Here is a 23984-nt window from a genome sequence, read left to right as displayed (position 1 = left end):
GCTCTTTATTAGGCAATTGGACGCACTAAGACTTTAACTCTTTACACTCCAAAAATTGTTTAATACAGTCTTCCATTAACGACTCTAGCACACATTCGCGGTGAAACTTTTCTCTTTTTATGGACGAAAACAACAATGAAATAGGAAATTTGATATTATTAGATATCACTGAAACGCTGGCAGATGAGTACAGAAGGTTGATTATTTAGCCAGATTAATTAACCGAATCACGAATCACAGTTGTCACGGCTAAAACAGTAGCGAGGTTCACCGATGTTTCTATGGAAATTCCAAGGATGTTTTCGCGCGCGATCCACGCACGAGGTCTCGAAATAAGCTCGGCGGGGAGCAGCAGCGTGGCTTGCATGCTGCCTCGTTGAATTACAACAGGCTTCACCGCGTAAAACGATACGCGAGAGAAAGAGCACGGATCCTCTTATGATCGAGATCGAGACGCATCGTACGAGAATCAGCCAGTTTAAGGCGGTTCGTGTGGCCATTGTACCATGCACTCTCACGTCCTCGTTGTCCGGCAAGTCTTCTTTCAATTCATTATTCATTATTTTTGACGCATAGAACAGGCTCTGTTGCGAGCTGGTTTAAAGCGTGATATCATTCGCGGTAAAACCTTCTTCCCGTTGAATCCTGTGTCCCGGATGTTTTATGTCAGTCTATTAAGTCAGTGGAATAGTAACGTCTGTTTCGTAAACGAGGAGAGGTAAACCGATTTATAAAATTCGTGCAGATGATACGCCTCTTCTTCAAAATTTAAATTTGCCGACCCAACATTATTCATTTAAATTATTCGTGTAATAAATTTCGTCGTGGAATAATTATAAAGTATACCAACACGGTGGTCATCGGTGGTCCACGATACTAAATTTTCTAGAAAGATTAAATTAAGACAAATTTCGCGGACTAAAAAGTTGTCGACAATGTGAATGATTTAGATAACATTGTGAGAAAAATGTGCGCGAATATGGTATAATATATTACAAAAAATTAAATATAAAATTAAATATTTCAATGTATTATCTCTTAAATTTCTTGGTTCTCAGGGCAAGAATGTAAAGTTTGCGTGACAGTGAAGGTGTTTAAGGAAGAGAAATTTGCTCTAATCACACACACATACTCGTATATCGCAGATCCAAATTCATGATACAATTGAAGTGAGAAAGTTAGTATGCTTCGGTGGCAAAATTGATGTTAACATATATTCGGTTATACATGTATAAAGAAATATAATTGTATGAAACAAGTGTCTGAATTCTCGTTATATTTATAACCTGTAATTGTAATCAATTATAGTTGTATCGATTAAAGTTTATACAATATGGTAATATATAATGCAATAACAATATGCAATAATAGAATATCAAGAACCGTATTGAGAGATCGGTAGTTCTAGCGTTAAGGATTTTGTGGAACTGCATCCTCTGGTCGATTAAACTCGAATAATATCATTCGTGTTTATAATACAATAAAATTTAATTAATTTGAAATTCTTCCGAAGAAAAATTCTCTTGCTATTAAAATTTGTTCATTAATATCGACGAAAAAGCGTGGGGATAGATTTCAATTACTCCCACGTTAAATGTGCGTCTATCAAAAACGAACGTTCCTTTTAATAGCATTAAAGCACGATACGGATACGATAAATTGCAACAACAATATGGAGAAAATCGAGAAACCATTAGCGTGGAATCGATGAAAAAACGATCGTTCTTTTCATCGACATATAAAAGTATTAATTTCGTAGAAAGTCCAGATATTTCTATATTCTCATCATCCATCAGTGTCAATTAACGTCATCCGTGTGACCTTACATATCGTCCGCGGCGATTAAAAATTTTCTGTATTAAGTCTCAAGATTTAAAAGTATAAATTTCATAAAGTTTTATGACATTTTCTGACTCTTTTTTAATCTTGATAACTTTTCATCCTCTTTATTTTTTAATACTTTTCCATAGATAATTATTAAGGATATTAATCAAAAATATATTATCAATTTTTGAAAAAATTTCCATTAAAATTAATATTGGGAAATTTATACCAAATTTTGTAATATTCTATGTGGATCTATTTAATTTATATTTTAATTTAAAAATTCACTGTGTTAATATATTTGCCATCGATCTTTACGAGGTGATTATTCAAATGGCAAATAAATGCAAAAAATTTGCAAATCATCATTCCTTTCTGGCGAAAAATATCAATTATCCTTAACACCAAGATAGCATACTTTTACTCTCGGTAGACTTATCGGTAGATCGACATAAATTATCCTTCGAATAGGATCGATGTAATAGCCTGGCTTATCTTGATTCTAACAAAAAGCACTCTAATCTCAATTTTATCGTTCCACTTAACATCAATTTATCATCCTTAGATTTGCTATCAAAGAGACCTCACTTTCACGATCATTAAAATCTGTTAAGTCTAACATCTTCCATACATCGTATCTTAACTAATCATTTTCGAAACTACAACACCACAAACGTAGCAGAGAAAACAACATTTAAAACATAGGAACGAATGACTGCTATAGAAAAGAAAACGTCCTTATGCTATTATGAGAAATTTGAAAATGCAAATAATGCTAATAATATGCAAAAATATATAAAATATGCAACGGTTAGCTACCTGGAACATAATGTCGAATCAAGTAAAACAAGTTTCTGCTTAGATTCTATTCCTTTGTTTGTCTTTATAGAAATGTAAATTCGCATAAAAATGCGCCTAATCATGACAGTCGTGTCTTATTACAGAGCTAATCTTTTCTCAAGATATTTTCAAACCCACACAGACAAATAGTCTATTATAGTACGTTGGATTTGCGTCGTACAGCTATAAAGTCATCATACCTACCTTTCAGCTACACTACTTTCAGACGGTAGTAGGTAGGATAAATTACGATGTCAATTTTTATCGTATCATTCACGTCTGCGAGATCGAATTGAGCTTCATAATTACCGGGTAGAATATGACCATGTACTATGAGAAGATGGCTGTCGAGATTACAAAGAGGCAAGAGGACTACTCTATTCTCCCACTCATCTTCACACGTTACTATAGAATCATATTTGTTTACAGTGGCTATAATAAGTCAAACTATATTAAGTTTCATACAATTTGATGCTACTTTCATACGAGTATAAAAATTGAATGCTATGAAAACGAAATGTGTAAATGTGTCATATAAAAAAAATGTTGATCTACATTTTCGACTTATCTTTTCTCTTCAGAATCGGCTCGTATTGGGTTGTACCATCCGTTCGATCTCACCTTCTATAAAACAGTACTCCTATGATAGCAACATAAAGTTTTTCTATGATAAGTAATCAAATATTTTCGTAATTAATATCTGTACTTATAGACGACAGTGTACCATCGCGTTGTCATAAAATATTCTGTTTATAACAGCTCTCAATTGCTATCTCTTCTATCGGATTAAAATTATTAATCAGATTAACGGTAATTCGTTTCTTTATGAGCAAAGAAAATATTCGATTACAAAACGAATTTAATAAGTTAACAACGATAACAATTGCGCGTTCCTGCGATTACCCGTGAATTCTGACTTTTCGCAGCTGGATGTTAAAAGATAAACTCCATTGATATCAATGAACACCGCCAGAACGAAGACGATCGATCGCATAAACTCTGCTGATCCGACTTTAATGGCCACGCAAACTCGAAACGTTGCGGGATTACTTCCTGGCCGAGTCAGCGACTTGCGTTCCAGAATAACCTCGACCGAAACGTTTGCCGATCTTATTAGGCGCCTCGAATGAAAATGGATCGTCCGGTCAACGCTGATTTCCGCCTACGCTCGCGAAATATCCTCACCGTTTAGAGACACTAACTCACCAGTTCGATCCAATAATTATCTCAGTTAATGAATATTTCATGAGAATTCAGTATCATTGTATTGGAGTTTCAAATAAGAATCGCGAGTAAAAATTGAACGTGAGAATGGCACGATTAATTCAATGGTATCGAGAACGTGTTAATTAGGAATTATTATGATAACAATATTTTAATAATATTATGAACGGAGAAGTTAATTTCCGATATATTTATCCTGCTGCTTAATCGATATATTAATTGCTTCCTCGTACAAATTAAACAGTAATATGTAGTACTTTATATTGACACAGAGTGCCGTTAATAAAGTCATTAATAGATATTACTAAACAACCACGATCGATATATCTGTCAATGAATATACCTACTATACTAGCCGCAATTATAGCTTCAACATTGACGAAGATATTCTCCAATTTACCATAAACATAGATTAATCTCCGTTATTTGATGTGTATGTAAACCGTATATCAAAGACTTAAATTATATTTTCATTTCTACAAATGAAGAAACTTTTGTAAAATCAACGAAGATTTTTTTAATCAAGAAAGATTTCCAGATCGTATCAAGATTAAAGATCAACTTGATCCCAGTGCTTTAAACGCAAGAAGTGATTCAAAGTAAGTAGATCATCCCTAAACCAGAACATTTTTGTAATCATTTTATTAAAAATCGATAAAGACACAACAATGTAAATTAGTCTTAGTCCTTGCTAAGCGCTGGACGTAAATGTTAAAAGTAAATATAATAGATATAAGTATGATGATTTACTTTTAATAAAAATCAGATACGAAAATTCGTCCTCCCAGGTTAACGAGTTAAGGTCAATCGCTGTAATAAGTTTGTCACATGCTAATCTAAAATTCCGCTTCTGTCATATCGTATATATATGTATGTACGTGCATTTTGTTCGTTTGATCCATCATAAATGAAGATAAAAATTGTATTCGCGAAAAATAGTGAAAATATCAATGAAATGAAAAAGGTCAGTTCATCGTGACTTACATAAGAATCAAGCGGTGTTGACACAGAATACAAATGACACGTAAAAATATAGGACAGCCTTAAACAAAGAAATTATTATACCTATCTAAGACATTCATAGTGATTGATCATTCGAACAACGAGATAATTCATCTTTCCCGGTTAACAGGCTAAGGTCAACCTTTGCAATATTATGTTTATCGCGTACTATCCTAAGATTTTCACTCCGTAATGTTACATATTCAAATTTTATATATTTCATTCTTTATTATTAAATAGAAAAGTAAGAATTTTATCCACGAAAAAATATTTTTTTTTTTAATGCAGTTATATAAACACGTATATAATACGATAATAGAATAAAAAGTACATTTTTCCGAAAATCTGTCTGGTCCGTCAGAGGTTTAAATTCATAGTACGCGACCGATTGGACTTAGTTCGGTGTCCAGTTCTCGTGGCAAGTGCGATGACACCCTGGCTGTCGGCAGCTAAACTTAGCAGATGTGATCGGAAACCGGCTGGCAGTTGAAAATTGCAGAGGCCTTGTTCGGCTCTGTCCTATCATTAGGTAGTTTGCAAATTTAAACAATGGTTTCCTACCGCTAACGCGGACCGTCGCAATGTGGCACGGTCAGCCCGGGTTACGCAATGGCCGGGCCACGTGACGATACTGATTAAAGTCGGAGCTGCTCCACGAGAAATCGTCCAGCCTCGCACCATCCACCAGAGAAACCTTTTTCCGTTTTCTTGGCAATTCGTTGGAAATATCGATGAACACATTGTCGAACTTCTAGTAGCAATATGCTTAATTAAAAATATCTTTCTTTAGAATTTTGAATATAGAATAATTAACTGACTTGTAATTTATAAAATTTATATCTACAATTTCATTTGTTTTAGTAACAAGTTTGTTGTTGTTATGGAAGAAAATTTATTAGTGTTCGATAACTCGTGACTTGCAACTCGCACAATTTTCCTAATAACATTAATTTAATCGTGCGAGAGGATCATCATAGCCATTGAATTAGCACCATATGCGACAATTCCACTTTAATTCAATTTGATTGAATTCATCGTATTTTATTTGTAACGCAAATTTTGTGATCAACACTAGCTTCTAAAGTGTTTCTTAGCTGGTTTCTTGTTAGTATTAAATTTCTTCTCCTTCATGCCACTATACACAAGCTGTTGATATCCATAATGTTGATTTCATGTTACTTTGTTTGAGTAACAGAATATTGGAATAATAGAACGTTTAGACGATAGAATGTTCGAATAACAGAACGTATAGATGATAGAACGTTGGAATAACAGCGCGTTTTGTTAATATTAAGCTGATGAGTAGGAGATGATGTCGTTCCTCCGTAGTTTGCATATGTCGGGCTAATGCCAGACATTCAGCTTTGCCTCATTGTCAATGCTTATCGATCGTATTAAGGAAGAAGAAATTTGCTATAAATCACGTAGAGGAACGACTAAAGCACACGCGTTTCACATAGTCTAAAAGTTTTTGAGAAAGTTTGTTTAAAATTCTGTTATCTTAGAAAATTCTTTGCTAAAATATTTTACCGAAATAAAGAACGTTCAGATTATTAAACTCAGAAATCTAATTAACGTATTAATATATCTCAAAAATGTTTCCTATTGATAGTAGCAGTAGAGATTCGAATGAAATTTAATATTCGTTTCTCTCTAAAAATGAGAAAAAGAAACGCAAGTGAAAATGGGAAAAACGGTGAAATTTGTCAGAAAGCCGGTAATGGAATTGCACTGGAAAATTTTTCAAAGTTCTCAGGAGTTGCTCGCTTTTATTTATTTCCATGGTCTCAGTTTCCACGATACATTTGTTAGAATATTTCATGACCTGAGAACACGAAACACCGGAGGAAAACGGCTAAAACGTATCTCGAGCTCCCTCTGCCATTTTCCTACCGGTCGAACACAGGAAGTATTTTCTTCTCTGGAGTAAATGTAAACACGCGACGGTAATTTTCGTGACCATTATCATACAGTTACGCCATTTAAACAATCACTGCTTATTCGTATTCGTAACGTGACTCGAAAAATTTCTCTTGGAAACACTACCCTCCAATACTGAGAATGAAAAACTCTGGCAAAATATCGTAATTTATTATCTTGATCTTTAAACTATACGGATTTATGAGTATTTCATTCAGTTTTGCTATTAGTTGTACTATATATTGCTAATATTATTAGAAAATATAAAGATTTGATTATGTATGCAATGTAGATTACTACACAGGTATTTTGCATCGTTTTAAGGGGGAGGATCTGCAACATGTATAGTCGTTATTTATAATCCGTATATTTTATCATCTATCGTTATATTAATGACGTGAATTTTTCGTGAAATGAAATTAATTTTTCATCAAATACAACAGGGTTTGGCTTGATTGAATGTTAAAATTGTATTCGGTAATTAGCATAACCGTCTTATCACCAATAGTTGGATAAGATCACGAATTCCTTAATCCTACGTTTCTTCGTGAAGACAGCTTCGAAATTATGTTATTTTATATTGATAAGTTATTAGAGCACACTAACGCGTAGAAACTGTCATTTTTCTAATGCTCTAAATAAAATAGTTGATCAATATTTATGGTTTTACTCTATGATCTAATAATGGAAAGAATTGAATTTTTAAAATTACGTTTCAATCATCCTTTTCGCTAAGCTCCAATTTCATCTATCGTATTAATGAAATATTTTAACGAATGTGGTATTGTAAAATGCCTTCGGAATATAAAGTGTTAAATCAGTATGAAACGGCGGGTGGATACTTTTGCGATTAACTCTGTATATATGTTTATTAATATTTTCCTGAATTAAATTATAAGCAGAAGTAGGTGAATTCGAGGAATTCGGAAAATCCACAGTGTCTGCCGTGAGCGTTCTTTACCATTGCTACGGCACCCGGAAAACAATTTCCTGCGGTAATTATAATTCAAATGGGCGAACAACTACGAAACAAACAGGTGGGCATTAACGAAAACGGTGCGCCGTTCTACCCTTAAGCGTTTTTCCTAATTGATGGTCGGAATAAAACTCGATAGGCCGTGCAGATAGGAACAAGCAACACTCCGCTTTCCAGCTCCCTTCCATGGGTCTCGACAATAACAGTTTGCAGTTTCGACCAGGGAAAATCAGGCTAATTTCGACTTCCTTCCTTTTGGTTTGTTATTCGTCGAAGAAATTGAAACGCCTGATAGAATAGAAAAAGAAATCGATGGTCGAACACGTGTGTATAAGATTCATTCGTAATTATAATTAGCGATTATAATTGGTGATTATGTTGTCATTGGAAGCTGAATAATCTCGTTCTAGATTCCAGATAAAAATATGTCTACACAGAAATCTGAGTAACAGAAAAGAGTAAAAGAAATGGTAAAATATCGAAGAGACATCATTGCCGAGTATATTTATTGAAAATTTGTATTTCTACTGAAATTCATGTTGAAAATTTGAAAAGGATTGAAACATTCGGAACGGTAATAAATGAAACAAGTCGGAAATAATTATTTAAAAGTAGGAATATCACTTGTATCGTAATTTGTAAATCGATTAACTCGATTAAGAATTGTGATGACAATTGTTGTCATTATGTTGCATAAAAGTCGTCAATTACTATGCGAAGAACTGTACTAAATATCAAGTTTACACCGTACGTGATTTCCTAGCTGTTTTCGAGATTAAGGATTTTCTTACTCTTTTCACTGGAACAGCTTTCAGTCAAATTATTTTTAGGTAGGAAACTCTGAATTCTAATTAGCACTAGGACTCTGAGCTTCTTTCTACTTTTTAAGAGTCATTAACGTATCGTAAATCTAACGAAGCTACCAAGTACAGGATAGAAACACCGCGTCTGAGGATTCTTGGAACGAAAAGAAAATAGACGAACTAGGATTTGTGTAAATTAAATTGCATTAATTACCATTTATAATTTTACATTTTTATCTAAACTTTTTTCTTGAAGTATCACATTCACAAAAATGTATTTATCTTAAAAAAATAATTAATCTTTTGTATCAGCTTATGTGACAAAATTAATTACTTTTATATTTTAAATTTATAAAAATTTATCAAACATATTTGTTATAGTTCTTTCGATCAAATGATATTTTCTTAATCTTAAAAAGTATATTCAATTTGGACAAAATATGAAAAAAGACTTATTCATATGCATCACTTCCCGCTTCAGTTTCATGTTAAACATCATTTTAAAACATCACAAATTCATTTTGTTTGCTAAAATGAGAGCAAGATTGAAATATAAACACAGTTAAATAAATTATTCGATATTATTATCGAAATATCTATTATTTTATTTACAAGTATTTCAAGTCATTCCGTATAAAAACCACCTGCACGGAATAATGCACAGATACAAATAAAAATTTCATCCACATATTTTACAAAAACACATTTAAATCCCCGAAAACACAGCGTAAATACATAAATCCACAACATTCTTTTTTAAATTACGATTTCGTCATTTTTACTATTCCGGTAATTCTACTGTTAAGAATCAAAGATCAAGAAGAAAGAATATGCTGTCGTTAAATTTTAACGAATTTCCAATGAACGATAAACACGAAGAGATATGATAATTACGTTCGAGTAACGAAGGTTCCTGAGTATTCTTTGCAAGTAGACGAACTGATTAGGTTGCGCGTGGAATTGCACAACAGAGCCAGGGTCAGGAATGGTAGAATAGCCACGAGACGTCTTAATTGACCCGGGGGAATGCGTGAATATGAACCAGGCGAGATACGATATGCATTGTCTTGCGCGAAACGTTGGACTAATGACGCCTGTCGTCGGGATACCTAATCATTCTAACTAAACGGACGGTCGCTGGATGATTAAGTGCTATCTTCGTCGGATCTGCTGCACGAATCCATTTGTTTTTCCTTCTAAATTTACATTGCGTGTTTGAGATTTTATTCGATTTCATTGATAATTGAGTTAAGAAATATTGAGCTCTTAAAATACTATACTGAAAACTTATAACTAGATACATACTAAAATATATACTAATATATCAGAATTTCTTGTGAAATTACTAACGATGTTGATTTGAAATTTGGCGAGAAACGAAATTTATTAAATACTAAGCTTCGTGAGGTAAATTTAGGAAAAGAAGGTAAATTAGACTCGTGGAAATTTAGTATCAGCAATTCCCATTTATATTTCCTTTATTCCTTTACTACAGTCTTTTCTCCAATTCTTTTTTAAATTATTGTTCAACCTGGCTTTATCTTAAAAGAAATATTTTGAATTGGTATAAGAATTAACAGAATAATACCATAGATATTGATATAGAAATTCTTAAAATAATATCTGTTAGGGGAATTGTTAGAATGGTACAGATACTGACATAGAAATTGCTAGAATATTATAGATGTTGCTACAGAAATTATTAGAATAGTCTACATACTGGTATAGAAATCATTAGGATGATACCTATAGACATACACAGTAGGTATACACAATTATTAGAATTTTATGACGTTGTCTTAGAAATAATTTAATTGTACTAATTTAACCGTTATATGCACGATTGTTTCAAATGTAACATAATAAAACATTTAAAAAATGTCAATTTATGATATATAATCCTGCGTTAATGAATATTTATTTAGCGAAATTTTTATCATACTCAGAATTTGTATATTTCGTGTCTTTAAATTTATATTCTGAATCCTTGATACGAGAGACTCGGGAAGATTAAAAATTAAAACATAAAAGAATCTTAATAATTCAAACTTTCAATCTTTATTTCTTCTCAAACCTCAAACAAGATTCATATATTACAAAATAGAACGCAGCCAAAAACGAAATATTTATGGAAAATATGTTTCCCAAATTAATTTACAGGAATTTTTATCGTACATTTATTCGTCGCATAAATTATGAAGAATATGTCGTCGTATTTCTAATCAATACGATAATTGACATTGTCGTGCTAATCGAACACAATAGAATAATCAACGTGGTAAATATTACGTACAGCACGTTAGTTTTCTGGGAAACATATTTCATCTTCGTATTACGTCAAACTGTTCAAATTTTCAACATAATTGAAACAGTGTATGAAGCAATAAGAAGCATGACGTCACTTTCCTTGAAAGTCGTTCTCTTTAAATTCTCAAAACGTGTCTTGCATTTCATGAGAAAGCAACGTTTCCCTTTTCCCCGTGCGAAAATGGCGCTGAGTGACTCAGATTAAACGAAGAATAGGGAAAAATGATTTAACTGGTAATTTCCAAGTTTTGCAATTCTTCGTTCATGACACATTCTTATGACTTTAAACGCCGCCACTGTTTCAGGATTAAGACGCCACATCATTCTAGATTAATTCCAATTAAATTGTATTACATTTGTTGCTTTATACAGATAGCTATGGTACCTCAATGGATACGAATGTTTAAAACATCTTACACTGGTTCGTTTCATCGGTTGATAGAACCACAAAAGAGGAAACGGAGAAATGACAGAATATGATTCGATAAACTAAACAGAGAAAAATTTTCGTTATAAGAAGTTCTCGGAAAGTTGTAATGAGATTCTTCCATGAATTCTAAACCAGTTAACCTTTTTCTCTTCGATACTCGTTCTTTGATCAATTCAAGATCTCTGCTTTAATGAAAAATATACTAAATTAACTATATATTATATAACAATGTTGAATCTACAATGTAAATGTGCAAACGAGTTCTTCCATTTCATTAAATTTCGAAATACCTGGTTTGTTAATTTTCGATTTTCCTAAGTTCCAACGAAAATTTTCCAGAAATTTTTCAAACGACATATGGCATATAAAGAAACAACTACGCAATGATTACAATTCGCATCAAAATCCCAATACAAAGTTTACTGAAATCTTTTTGAAACAAGTAGGAATATTAAATGATATATACTAAAAATAGAGAAACAAACCAAGATGAGGAAAATTTTGGCATAAATATTATTATTAATGTAAGTTTAATTATAACATATATAAACTTTTTGCCGATGTAGATAATAGTGGTTGTTAATGACTGCAAGCCGATTTGGCAATAAATAAATAAAAAAATAGATTCATTAAGAAATATCTCACATTTAAAAAATGATTTCAATTCAACGAAAATTGATATATCGGCGTAATTCAACGAACTAACGATTATATTGCAAAGAATTCGTCCAAAAATCATGCGAACGCTGGAGTTTATCTCGTTGTTGCGCGCGGAACGCGACACGAGCATACGCGAAACACGTGTGATTTTCGAAGCAACGTGCCCGTAGTGGCACAGTAGTCTCTCTTGCTTAATCGGATGATTATTCTGAGATCATTCTTACAGCTGATGCCAGTCGCCACGATTTTAACTACCATTATACCGACCACACCACTCAATCTGCCTTCTCTTTGTCCTCTCGCGACGCTCCCAACTGTTTTTCGCATCGAGACACGAGACCACTGGCTCGCTCGATTTTTCGTCTCGATCTCGCCCATAAAACACTTCTTATATCGATCGAACGTTTTCAAACGGAATTTCCAATATTTAACTCGTACACATCGTGAGTGACGTTTCATCGATCGTACAGAGACTGGCATTCTTAGTTTATTTTGAGGAGAAAAGAAAGTTTAGCCAGAATTTCTGTTTCATCGCGATACGAGGGGATTGAATCAAATTGGATTTGTTTTGCAATTCATTTGTGTGTTTTGTGTGCATTAGAAATTAATTCAGAGTGTTTGCTGAATAATTAAAAATGTTTTAGTGTAACGACTTTTTGCCACACAGACCAAAGTGTTCACGTAACTTACAGAAATTACAATTTTCTTTTGCATAGACATCTTCTTGTTTATATCAACTTCTACGTCGATAGAACTAAGTACTTCAGTGAACAAATGATCTTTTAACGAAGCAACTTATTTCCTTTCCAACCAGTAATTTTAGTTTCGAGGAAAATAGTTTTCTGAAAATCATCGTTAGCTCAAATAATTCTGAAAAATTATCTTTTGACGAGACCTTAAACGAAATGAAAAATATTAGACCTTTGTTTCCTACGATTGACCCAAATCCATTGTGATAGACCGAGCAATCTTATTTCTACCGTCGATGGAAATCAATTAAATAATCAAAGACGATGAGAACTGGAGAAACAATTTCGATAAGTGAGCGGACAGACAGAAGAAAAAAGTTGCCGTCCATATTTCGAAACGTCAACGGCAACTCTTAAAAATATTACAGCGCTCGTTTCTGGCGCGATGAAAGAAGAAGGCAGCAAATATTTCTCTTCCTCGCAGAATCTTCCCTTTTATCTCATTGTCGAGCCAAGACGAGAATACGTACTTAGTAGTCTCGAGGAAGCTTGAAAGGAGGCAAAGACTTCCGAAAGAAAGATCCTTTCGATGCCTAGCCCGTGAATTTATTTCGTTGGTATCCTAGCCAGCCATTAGCGAAATTGAGACTCCAAAATTAAAACGTGTCATCGGTACAAGGACGAAAATATTTCGGTAAATAAATCCTTAATAAATACTCCGAGTTCCTTTGGATTTATTAATCGGTTAATATTTAATTCATCGGTCGTCACGGCTTCTTTGCGACCACTGAAGATTAAGTTTTCCTTCTGAGAAAGCCCAGCACTTTATCATTTTGTTATTTTTATTCTTACAAGATGTCTCGCTTCTTTGTTGGAAGTTAAAGGATACGTTGGTTTCTTCACATATTTAAAAGATGATAAAAATGCAAGAAATAGGGATAAAAGGAATGAAGCAGAATATAATTTATCATTGCTTTACATCGGTCTGTCACGTCCAAAGACGAAATATGAAAAACATTTGAATTTTAAACGATTTTCAGATATCAATGCAAAGCAGTACGAACGTAACCATCTTCGTGTCAAGCTCTTCTGATGATATCTAGAGACAGAGCTATGAATAAATTAACTATTAAAAGATTTACAGTGGAAACGATCTGCAGCTGTCTTTTCAATTTCCTGGAACCTTCGTTTAATTCTCGCGAGAATTATTGGATTTCCTTCTGCGATCAACAACAGTGATCTATTCTGATTCCACGATCAGGAAATGGAACGTATCCGCAGAACGCAGATTCTAACTATAAAAGTGACCTCTGATCTCTCCAGAGCCGCATGTCAGATGCTCGTTTAAAAGTTCGACTAAAAATAGCAAGTTCCGCCTGTAAGACCAACTATCACTGCGACCAGAGATATTTATAACGATGGATTCTTGAAAAAGGGATGCTCACTCGGTCTCGGATGATCCGAACCACGAATGCTGTCCTCACAAGCAAATTATCGCGGCCATTCACTTTTATTATACGTTGTATCTTTGAGAAAAATTTCATTAAAAAAATTTTATAGAGATACATGATCTGTTTGTTATTTTACATTGAAAAATTTGAAATCTCGAGGAAGAGGAAACAATTATTTTTCTAATTGTTCAGTTCTTCGTCATTATGTCATATCATCGGAAGTTTAACCCAAGATTATGAATATTTACGACTTCGAATTCGCATTTGCTGGTCTAAAACTTCCTAAGTTCTAAAGCAAACTTGAAATTTCTAGCAATTCTATCTCATCTATCCTCCGACGTTAACGAATCCAAGGACCATAAGGTACCTAAATTTCACTTAGGCGATTATCAGAAGTCAAACAGAAATTCTCCGCGTTAAACTATCGTTAATACCTCCTTTATCCTAACGTACATATATTTCGATCAGCGATTAGAACGGCCGAGAGGTTGCATAATTGAAAGATTCCTCGGGTTCTTGTCATCAACGATCGCCAAAAGGCAACGCAGTAGGATCGTTAGCGGTGGTTCGAATGAAAATTTCATCGTGCGAGATAAGCTGGATACAGCGTGTCCTTGTATTATCAGTAATTAAAGAAAATTCTGAACGGAAGAGCGGGGCAATTTCAGGCAATTGCCACGACAAACGCCCGGTGCACTGTTTCGCGAATGGTTATAGTACGGTGCCTGGTAATTTCAGCAATTCCAACCTACGATCCACGCCTCAGGGGCCCTTCAGATGTAGATTTTCGATCTGTCAACCAGTTGCCAGTCCGTGATAACGGAGAAAGCCGGTCTTTTCAGAAGATCTCAAGTACCGACATCTTTTTTCGCCAGAAAATATCGTGCGAATCATCCCTTTGAGTTACGTATACAAAATTTTTAATCATTTACGTTTGGTATTACTATTATGCCGAAGGGATGTCTTCGATCACGTGAATTTTATAAATTTACTTTAAAAAATTATTAACAGAAATATTTTTGAAATATGTTATTTATATCTAAAAAAAAATTCGAAACTAAAATAATTTATAGCAAAAGTATACTATTACATTAGGATAATAGCAACGTTGATCGATTTCGACGAAATTTTCAGCACGTGCAAAGCTGACAATAGCAACGTATTGCTTAATTAAGTTTTCATTGCAGAGTCGAATAAGAAAAATTGTAAAAATCGACATTTACACTATTTCCTTCGCGACTCCAGTCGACTGCAATTTTTCAAAAATTGTATTCACGCATTGTTCAAACTAATCCTTGTAACTTCTCAAAAAAAAAAAAAAATATCAGGACGTCTGGTCGAATTTTAAAAAAGTTATTCCACTTTAAATTGTGTCCCAGTATTTTAATGTGAGCGATCGTATGTGTGCCCCCCTCAGATGTTTTCGGAATATACAGACGTTGTTAGTCATCGATTCTCAGAAATATTTCCTTACAATTAATTTTACGTTATATTGGATTGGCAACGATGATTGACGGTTCATTCAAGTTCGTTCTGAGTCGAGAGTGCGGTACCTGTGGCCATTGTTACAAGATCCGTCATAAAACTGTCTTCCGTCTCATATATCTTAAAGGTTATATATCGTGTGATTGTTCTATTCTAAAACACAATATAATATAGGGATAATTGTTGTTTCGATCATGCGGGCGTGTACTTGCGGTCAACTAGCAAAACAGGGCTAGCGGGCGGCCAGTTAACGAGGCAAGAACGCCCTTTTGAAATGACGTTTAAAGTGGACTTGTTAAAGATCTATTGTACAATTAAATTAGCCCTCTTGTAAAACATATACAACATATACAAAAATAGTGCCATGTCCGAATATCAATGTGGAATAAAACCGGACCACCATAGTAGTTTCAATGACCCGAATCGATCACATCAGTCTAGTGGCACGCGTTATCCCACGGGAAGAATATCTTCTTTGTTCGATCGTTCCTCGAAATATGTCGCGACGCAGACAGACGCATTCCGGTTGTTCGGATGGAACTGTCCAAGCCGCACGAGGAATTCGACTGCGATACGGGAAAGTGCCGTATACTGTCCAGGAAGTCAGAGGTCAGGGATCCTCAAAGCATCTATAATTCTTCCCAACATGGTTGACACGCGAGAATACCATTGGAGAAATTTTAACCCTTCGCAGTCCTGTGACACTACTAACGTATATAACCACATTCGTAATACATGGCGTAAAGCCATTTTGCTGGCGCTATAGCGACACGCGTAATTTGCATCGCAATCGAAAATGTGTTAGACTATGTTGATATACGCAACATGCATCTCTGCATGGCAATTTTCAGGGTAAATTGTTGGTTGATTTTGGTTTGTACGATAAAGTAGTGGAAAATGGAAATCGAGTAGCTGAAAATTGAGGTTTGAATTTAGCTAAACGACGTTTTGTTAAGTCAAATTCGAGATAAGTGGATTATTTGAAACACTTTGTTTCATTGAAATAACTCTCACGATGATTGGAGTAATTAATTACGCAACGTAAAGATTACGTAACGTAATTAATTACGTAACGAAAAGTTTTGATTTCTTCTATTCATACAAACTTGTTTAAAAAAATTCCAATCGAATCGGTGGTTACTCATCAATGTCAAAAGATTGAAGTTGTTGTCTCGATGAAAAATAAATAAACCTAATGCAAATGTCTGCAAGATTGCCGGAGACAAATGTTTATCGAAGCGTCCGTTATTCAATGTTAGCCAAATTTATCATCGATTGTTTTCTCCAGCAAGATTGCGAACTGGGTCAAAGCCGATCACCGCGCAATCGCGATGAAGAAAACCTTCGACGCAACTGTTTCGTTCGATTCGGATCTGCTCTTGCGGCGAAGCACTTTAATTAGTCATTTTAATTGGTAATTAGGCTAGACAGGAGTGGTAGCCACGCGATGGATCCACAAAATTCACTTCTCGTTAGCGATCGTCGTGGAATGTTGCTTTCAGATCGAATAAAAAAGAGAAAAAAATTTGAGAAAAATCTGCAACACTCTCTGTTTGCAACACGCTCTATTTTTCACGCAAATTAACCGATCTTCGAGGGTACACGATCCGATTTCTATCGGAAAAGAATTTATTCGACCCTGAAATTACCAACGATTTTTCTTAACCCCGCTGCGCTCTTTAGACCATTTCCAATTCACATATATTTTTTTATTCGCAAGAAATTTAGTAAATAGATCGAGATGAAGTGGAAAAATCACTTTTTTATTTAACTTTGAAATGAGACAAAATTAAAAAAAATTAAAATATCGAAGGTATTAGAATATTTCTTGTCTTAATAATTGCATCTCTGGCTCTCATAACACATTTTTATTAATTCATCAGTTATTAAGTTGATCAGTTAAGAGAACTTACACCTTTGAACTCAATAGGTGGCCGTCATTTTCTGTTGTATTATATTTTATTGTGTTTCTCATGTTTTCTCCTGCGATCTTCGTATGTATAATGTCACATTTCAACTTTAACTCTAACCGAAGACAACATGATCGAGTGCAGGCAAGGGCCTTTAAATATCGGAAGTTAAATTTGTCGTTCAAAGCTTCTGCAATTAACTGGAGTATTGTATACATAGAGTGCAACAAGAATGTGCCACGCTTTGTTAAATAACCGCCTGTAAAAATAACAGCACAAAGAAAGATGCGTGACGTGCACATCCTTTATGAAATTCTTCGACAGCTCTATTAATAATTGTTACACTATGTTTCTAAGCTCAGATAAAATCTCGTATATTACGTGGCTTGCATCCGGAAGCTTCAGCCAACGTACGTGAAACCACAGGTACGTAACTAGATGTATGAAAAATTTGCTAATACAAGAGAAAAATAAGCCACATAATTTACAAAAAATTATTCAAATTCCTAATAATGTATTCTGTGCAAATTATCCATAATTATTCTGTATGGATTTATCAACTTTCTACTCGATAAAGATTGCAAATTGATCACTTTCACCACTCTGATACTTCTAATGTAAAATACCACCAACGACGTGATTAAAGAAAAACGTCATTAAAAAAATCTTTTGAAGATGAAATCCTTCGTCAAAAGATACGACAAAGGCTGCATAGTCTACTCCTCTAACCAAGATATATCATCATACAGTATGTTTCTTGTAGAAAATCATACACTCTTTTAACCTAGGACAAGGTACAGCGTCAGTATGGCTAGAAACCATCTAGTTGGAAAATCGAGACAGGGTCGATATCTGGTTGCCTGTCAAGGTGAACGGTTTGATATCTGGCGGAAGGACTCACCGAAAACTGGAGCAAGGATGGATGACCCAGTGACCTGCAGCCTTTTGCCTGATCCGTTCCTTCATCAAAGCTTTCTTGCTTCCGAACAGCTTCATAGCCAGCTTGTTGTCGGTAGGCTGGAACAGGGCCTGAAGCTGATTCTTCAAGAAGCTCTGCTTGACTTCCTGGCCCGGAAGACCCGGGCCCGGCTCCTCCTTCGGCGTCCCGTAGAGGGACACATCGTCCACTCCGAAGTGGACCTTCCCGCTGCCCTTGTAATTCATCTCGTTGCCTAGAACATAATAACAAAAGCATTTTGTTAAGCAGTGTTGTTACGTTAAAAAATACACATTATAATTTTTTCGTCCTGATTCTGCTTATAACGCCTTATAAAGAATTTGTACGCTTATAGAATCTATTTAAGAATATACATACACTACCCTGTACTTACAACGTAAGAATTAGAATATTTATCGATGTTCAATATAAATTGAACAATACTGTTTTCTATTTTCATTTTTCAGCTGTTTGATTGTAAGTCAGTTATTTTATTCGCGACATATCTAAAATATTGAATGTAACCAATGGGTCCAAATGCTTATGGTAGATAGTGTACATGTTATGTAAATTCTCACGTAAGGGTTCACACGCACTCTCATACCTTTTTGTGGATACTATGTTGTATAATTGTTGTATTACAGCGTTTCTTTTTGTTTTTATGTATTTAACAGTTATATTACAGTCTACAGATCCTAATGTCTAAACATTTTATCATCCATCTATCAGTTAACTTAATCAATCAAATGTTGGTTCAACGTCAACACATCAAACGTCGAATGTAATTAATTACAATCCTAACTTCGCTGCAATTATCTAGATCAACAACAGTTCAATCTGTCGTATATAACAACTTAAACTAAACTCACAATTTCATATATATAATTTGAAAATTATCTAAACTATAGTTCGATAGGTAACGATGCGAGTTACCTCCTGAAGCGTCTCTCTCCTCGATATGCGATGTGAAAAACTGTAACTCGTGGAACAAATTATATATACGTGTGAACCTATATAGTTGAGAAATTAAAAGAACTCGTAGTACTCGATAATTTCCAATTAAATACAGCAATTTGCTCAAATGTATAATCATTGGCTAGCAACGAGCATTCTATAATTCTCGTTTCGAATAAACAACGTTCAAGTCCAGTTACTGAAAAATGCTTCGACGAAAGCCACGTGAAATCCCCACTACGAGAATCGAGGTACACGCGAGCTCATTCCAATCTCCCATCGACTTCCTTTCCAGCTCTCAAACGCAACCATACGCACTATTGGCTCTGTTGAAGCACACATGAAACGTAAAAACTACCAAGCACCGTTTGCTCGTCGACTCCAGTTAAATACAGTTAACCGACAGAATTCTGCCTTTTTTTGTTTTACATTTGCAACGCATTGCCTCTAATAATGGAAGGGAGGGGGGACTTAGAATTTAAGCGGTTGAATATTGTAAATAATATTGGAAATCTGATCGACTTTCAATTAATATTTTCATATTTTTTTATGAGGACTTTTATTCGAATTGAATAGAACTTTTATTTGATTGGAATAAAAGTTTTTAGGAGAATTTTTATCGAGAAATTATTGGAGAATCTTCTTTTGCATAATTGAAATAACGATATTAGCTAATTAAATTATGTAAGCGAAATTGTACGAATAAATTTTGGAACGATTCTGATTGAAGTGTTAAATGTTTATATTTAATTCATTCACTTAAATTAGAAAAAATTACTGTGTTAATTTGTCATTATTTACCCTCTAAGATTCTATAATTTTTTTCTAGCATTAAAGCAAGTTATTTTCTTTTTTGTCATGGGGCTCTTCTCTTTGCCTCTGATTTTTCTAGTGTAACAAAGAACGTTATTTAAACATTCGTGCAATTCTGAGTGGAATTTTCGGTATTACTTTTTGAAACCTTTTAAGCCAATTGCCTGGAGATTTGAGTCATTTTTATATAGAGATGCCCCGTTTTTCTCTAAAAGTTTTTGGATAATTTATCTGTTTATCATTTTAAATAGATGGTCTATAGTTTATCTTTTTAAATCAATTCTGAACAAATCAACTGTTCTTAATGTTTTAAGGAATCCTTTTAATCATTTTCATAGATAATATAAAAATATTAATCTTTGGGAAGCAATAGATCTTGGGGCTTTATAATTATAACGAGCCAGTAATTCTTGTGAACCAGAAAAATCGTTAGTAGACTACTTCGCAATCATAAATGATAATTTCAATGGGATATGAGTTTGAAAATTATTATTGCAGTAGAATGAAAGATCGTCATTGCTAAGAATAGGTTTTTATGAAGGTGAGGAACTATGTAGTTACTCTGCGATAAAAATCATCAATAAATCAATTATACGCACAAACTGTTGCTAAGAGGATGCAAGAGCTCTAAATCGACTTGATTATTACTAGTTGAATGATGTTGGTTTCTGTTGTAAAAAAGTCTCTATCCTACAGCGAAAGATGAATCGCCATAAGCTAGACTACATCGATAAATCATTTATCATGATCATATAAGAATTTTATAATTAATGAACTAAAATATAGTATACCATAAACTTAATAACCAAGAAATATACTTGAAAAATATTCCTAACGTTCTTATAAAATTTCCATATACATAGTATCATCTGAGAAGATATGAAATTAGGTAATTAACTAGTACAAGATAGAACTCATCGAGTGATTCATTTCTACGAGGAAACAACAGAATTATAAAAGTCTTATAATTTCCAAAACGAGATACGATACGGTATCAACCTATTTAGAAGATTTCTAAACGTTATGCCAATTCATAATTATTCAGAATTATTACCAGGAAATTTTTCACTTTTTAATTTCAGACCGCATGAGAAGATCTTATCATTCCACGAAAATAACGCATTGTCAGTTCTAGTTTAAAATGGGAACACATAATAAATCTTGCAATAAAAATACATAAAAAGTGCATGTAATAAATATCAATCAAATATTATTAAATCAGTGTATTAAATAATGTTAAAAAAATCAAATGTTATCGATCTAATCATGTTAACCACATCTCGTCACAGTGTTAATGAAACTTCAAAAACTCATACATGACACACACAATATATTTATAAAAGTTTCCTACAATAAATGTCCAAGTACTCTCGCGAATCATTATATATTTATTTATTTAAATAAAGCTGGTTTTCCTACAAAATGCACGACTTTCATAGATAACTCTTTCTTTCCAAAACACTATGCATCATTTCAGTAGAGACGATATGAACACATATATAGATTAAGGTTATCTTAAATCTTTCCGTTTCTATACATTTAAGGATCAATCTCGTTATCAGATCAACTACAGCGAAACCTTGTCCTCGAAATGCCACCTAGCCTCCATAAAATCCGTGATTCTTCAATTCCTCGGAACAAGACTCACCAAACTTCGGCGTTGCTCGCGCGTGCGACAACTTGGGCCAGCTGGAGACAAGGACAGGACAGCCCTTGTTCCCTTGCTGTTGGTCTAGCTGTGTTTGTTTCCTCAAGAGCGGCGTTCTCTGCTCGTCGAGCTGACTGGCGCGCGCCAGATCGTCGGCCATCGCCCGAAAGCAAGCGGCCTCAGGATCGCGAGAACGGTCTGCCCCGTTTACCGTGTAACTGGTCCCCGATGCAGAGGTTGACTAATGACGAGCGGAACACGAGGAAAAAGAAGCCACGCGGCCGGCGAAAGCCAGCCAACCCGACCAACCCACCCAGCACCACGGCCAGAACGAACGGAACCCAAGTGGAGAAGAAGAGAAAAGCAAAAGCGATGCAGTGGAACAGAGAGAGAGGCAGAGAGAGAGAACGCTGAGACTGACCGGTTTTATTGTGGAACCAAACGACGACGCGGCGTTCGATTCTTTTCCATGGCATTCGACGAGGAACGCATGCAAATCCTCCGCGCGACAATCTCCCGTCAACCTTGACACTGGAGGCGGCTAGAACGTCACGAGAACCAAGCCTCCCTTCCACTAATCGCCAATGATAATTCCATTTGTCTCGTCCCGTGTTTATATCACGCGAGATACCTATATATACGCATCTCGTAGGTTTTGTATGGTTACTCACAAATTTGGTATAAAGTATATTTGGTATAAAGGATAATAATCCGGACTGCAACACTTTCTGTCTAAACCTTTCTGTCTTTTCCGGGGCTATTTTAGATCGCTGAAGCCGAAAACGAGGGACATCTTTCACATTAGGACAAAGGTTCTAATTGTAGAAATCCATGTACGACCGCGACCATATAATATATATAAAGCGGTGAGCGGCAAAACAAGCGATGGCATAGTTAGTGGCAAATTTGTTGCTTGTCGCTCTCTGTATGATCACAACTTAACCGGGCGTCTCGCGCAGGCTGGAAAATGAAGAATATGCTAGAACCTAATCCACTTCTGGCGATTCAAATATACAGAAAGTAAGCCATACTTTCTAGTTAGGAACAGCAAATTTGAAAAAAGGTAGCGCCAAATTCCACGAGGATGTCGTACATCAACAGGTTGACTGAAACCTTTCCGCCTTATTCTCGTGGAAAATGACTCTCATTTTCGACTCTCGTCAGCAATTTCAAAAATCTCTAAAAAGCGTCTTATTAACCGAATGAATTATATTAGGTTATCCGGAAAGTGTCTTTCTTTTACAGCCACGTCTTTTACAACAACGCATTTTTACACAAACATGAAACCTAATCTGTCGAACGTTGTAATCTTTAGTTTGATAGAACAAAATGGATCAATGGAAACGTAATTCGATAAAATAATATAAAACGGAAAATGTTGTGTATCCATTATTTCCTTATAAAACGAAAGAAACTTTTTGGACGACCTAATAATAATCGTGTCTCGTTATAATGTCAATGAAATTTCAAGATATTTCACGTGACACGTACTATGAGCGCATAAAAAGTTTTCCATCGTAACAGAAAATTCTGTTCAATTCATGAGTCATTACGATACATCGTCTAATGAACATATTAAATGCGATTTTAAAATGTAAAACTATCTTTCGTCGCAATCTAACCAAGCAAGATAACGCAAGATGACGCGACGTACACGACAAGACCCACGCAGAATTCTCCCTGATCTCATTCGCCTGAAGCGAATTCGAGAGAGTGGATTCGCGTTCTCATGGAGAGCGCTTGAGAAATTTGAGCGTGCGATTCTTCAGAGATGGCTGTATGCCGCGTGAGAGAAATTAGACACGCCCGGGGAGATTCGTCGAGAATGCAAGGGCGTTTTTAAAGAGCCTTGGTGGGTTTGTAGGTGTTGTTAGCGGTTTGGTTGCATGCGAAATGCTTTGGGTGATTGAACTTTAAAGTTTAAGAAGGTAGAAAGACTTAGCTGGATGCCATACAGTTTGATTTGAGATTTTCGTAAAAGGTTTTAGCAAAGGAATGCGTGTTCTGTTGTTTGTGCGATTGTAAATTCTTATCTATAGTAGCGTAACGTTGGATTATTCTAAATTCCATTTATGCTACATATTTTTCCGTTACGTTTTATCATGTTTGCT

At 34.7% G+C, this 23984-nt stretch overlaps 1 protein-coding gene across 9 annotated transcripts in view; it reads right to left on the bottom strand.

The window, feature by feature from the left end:
• Positions 1-23984, bottom strand: part of LOC117216701 (potassium/sodium hyperpolarization-activated cyclic nucleotide-gated channel 2) — a 218896-nt gene that overhangs the window by 71151 nt on the left and 123761 nt on the right. For all 9 annotated transcript variants that reach the window (XM_033463635.1, XM_033463634.1, XM_033463636.1 and 6 more), the window contains one exon: positions 18423-18693. In XM_033463635.1, coding sequence (XP_033319526.1) covers positions 18423-18693 — 271 coding nt within the window. The remainder of the gene's footprint in view (positions 1-18422; positions 18694-23984) is intronic.

This window comes from Bombus bifarius, unplaced genomic scaffold (assembly GCF_011952205.1).
Source record: "Bombus bifarius isolate JDL3187 unplaced genomic scaffold, Bbif_JDL3187 scf7180000007973, whole genome shotgun sequence".
NCBI classification, from domain to species: domain Eukaryota; kingdom Metazoa; phylum Arthropoda; class Insecta; order Hymenoptera; family Apidae; genus Bombus; species Bombus bifarius.
The sequence above is the reverse complement of the archived record's forward strand: the minus strand, read 5'-3'. Positions and strand labels throughout refer to the sequence as shown.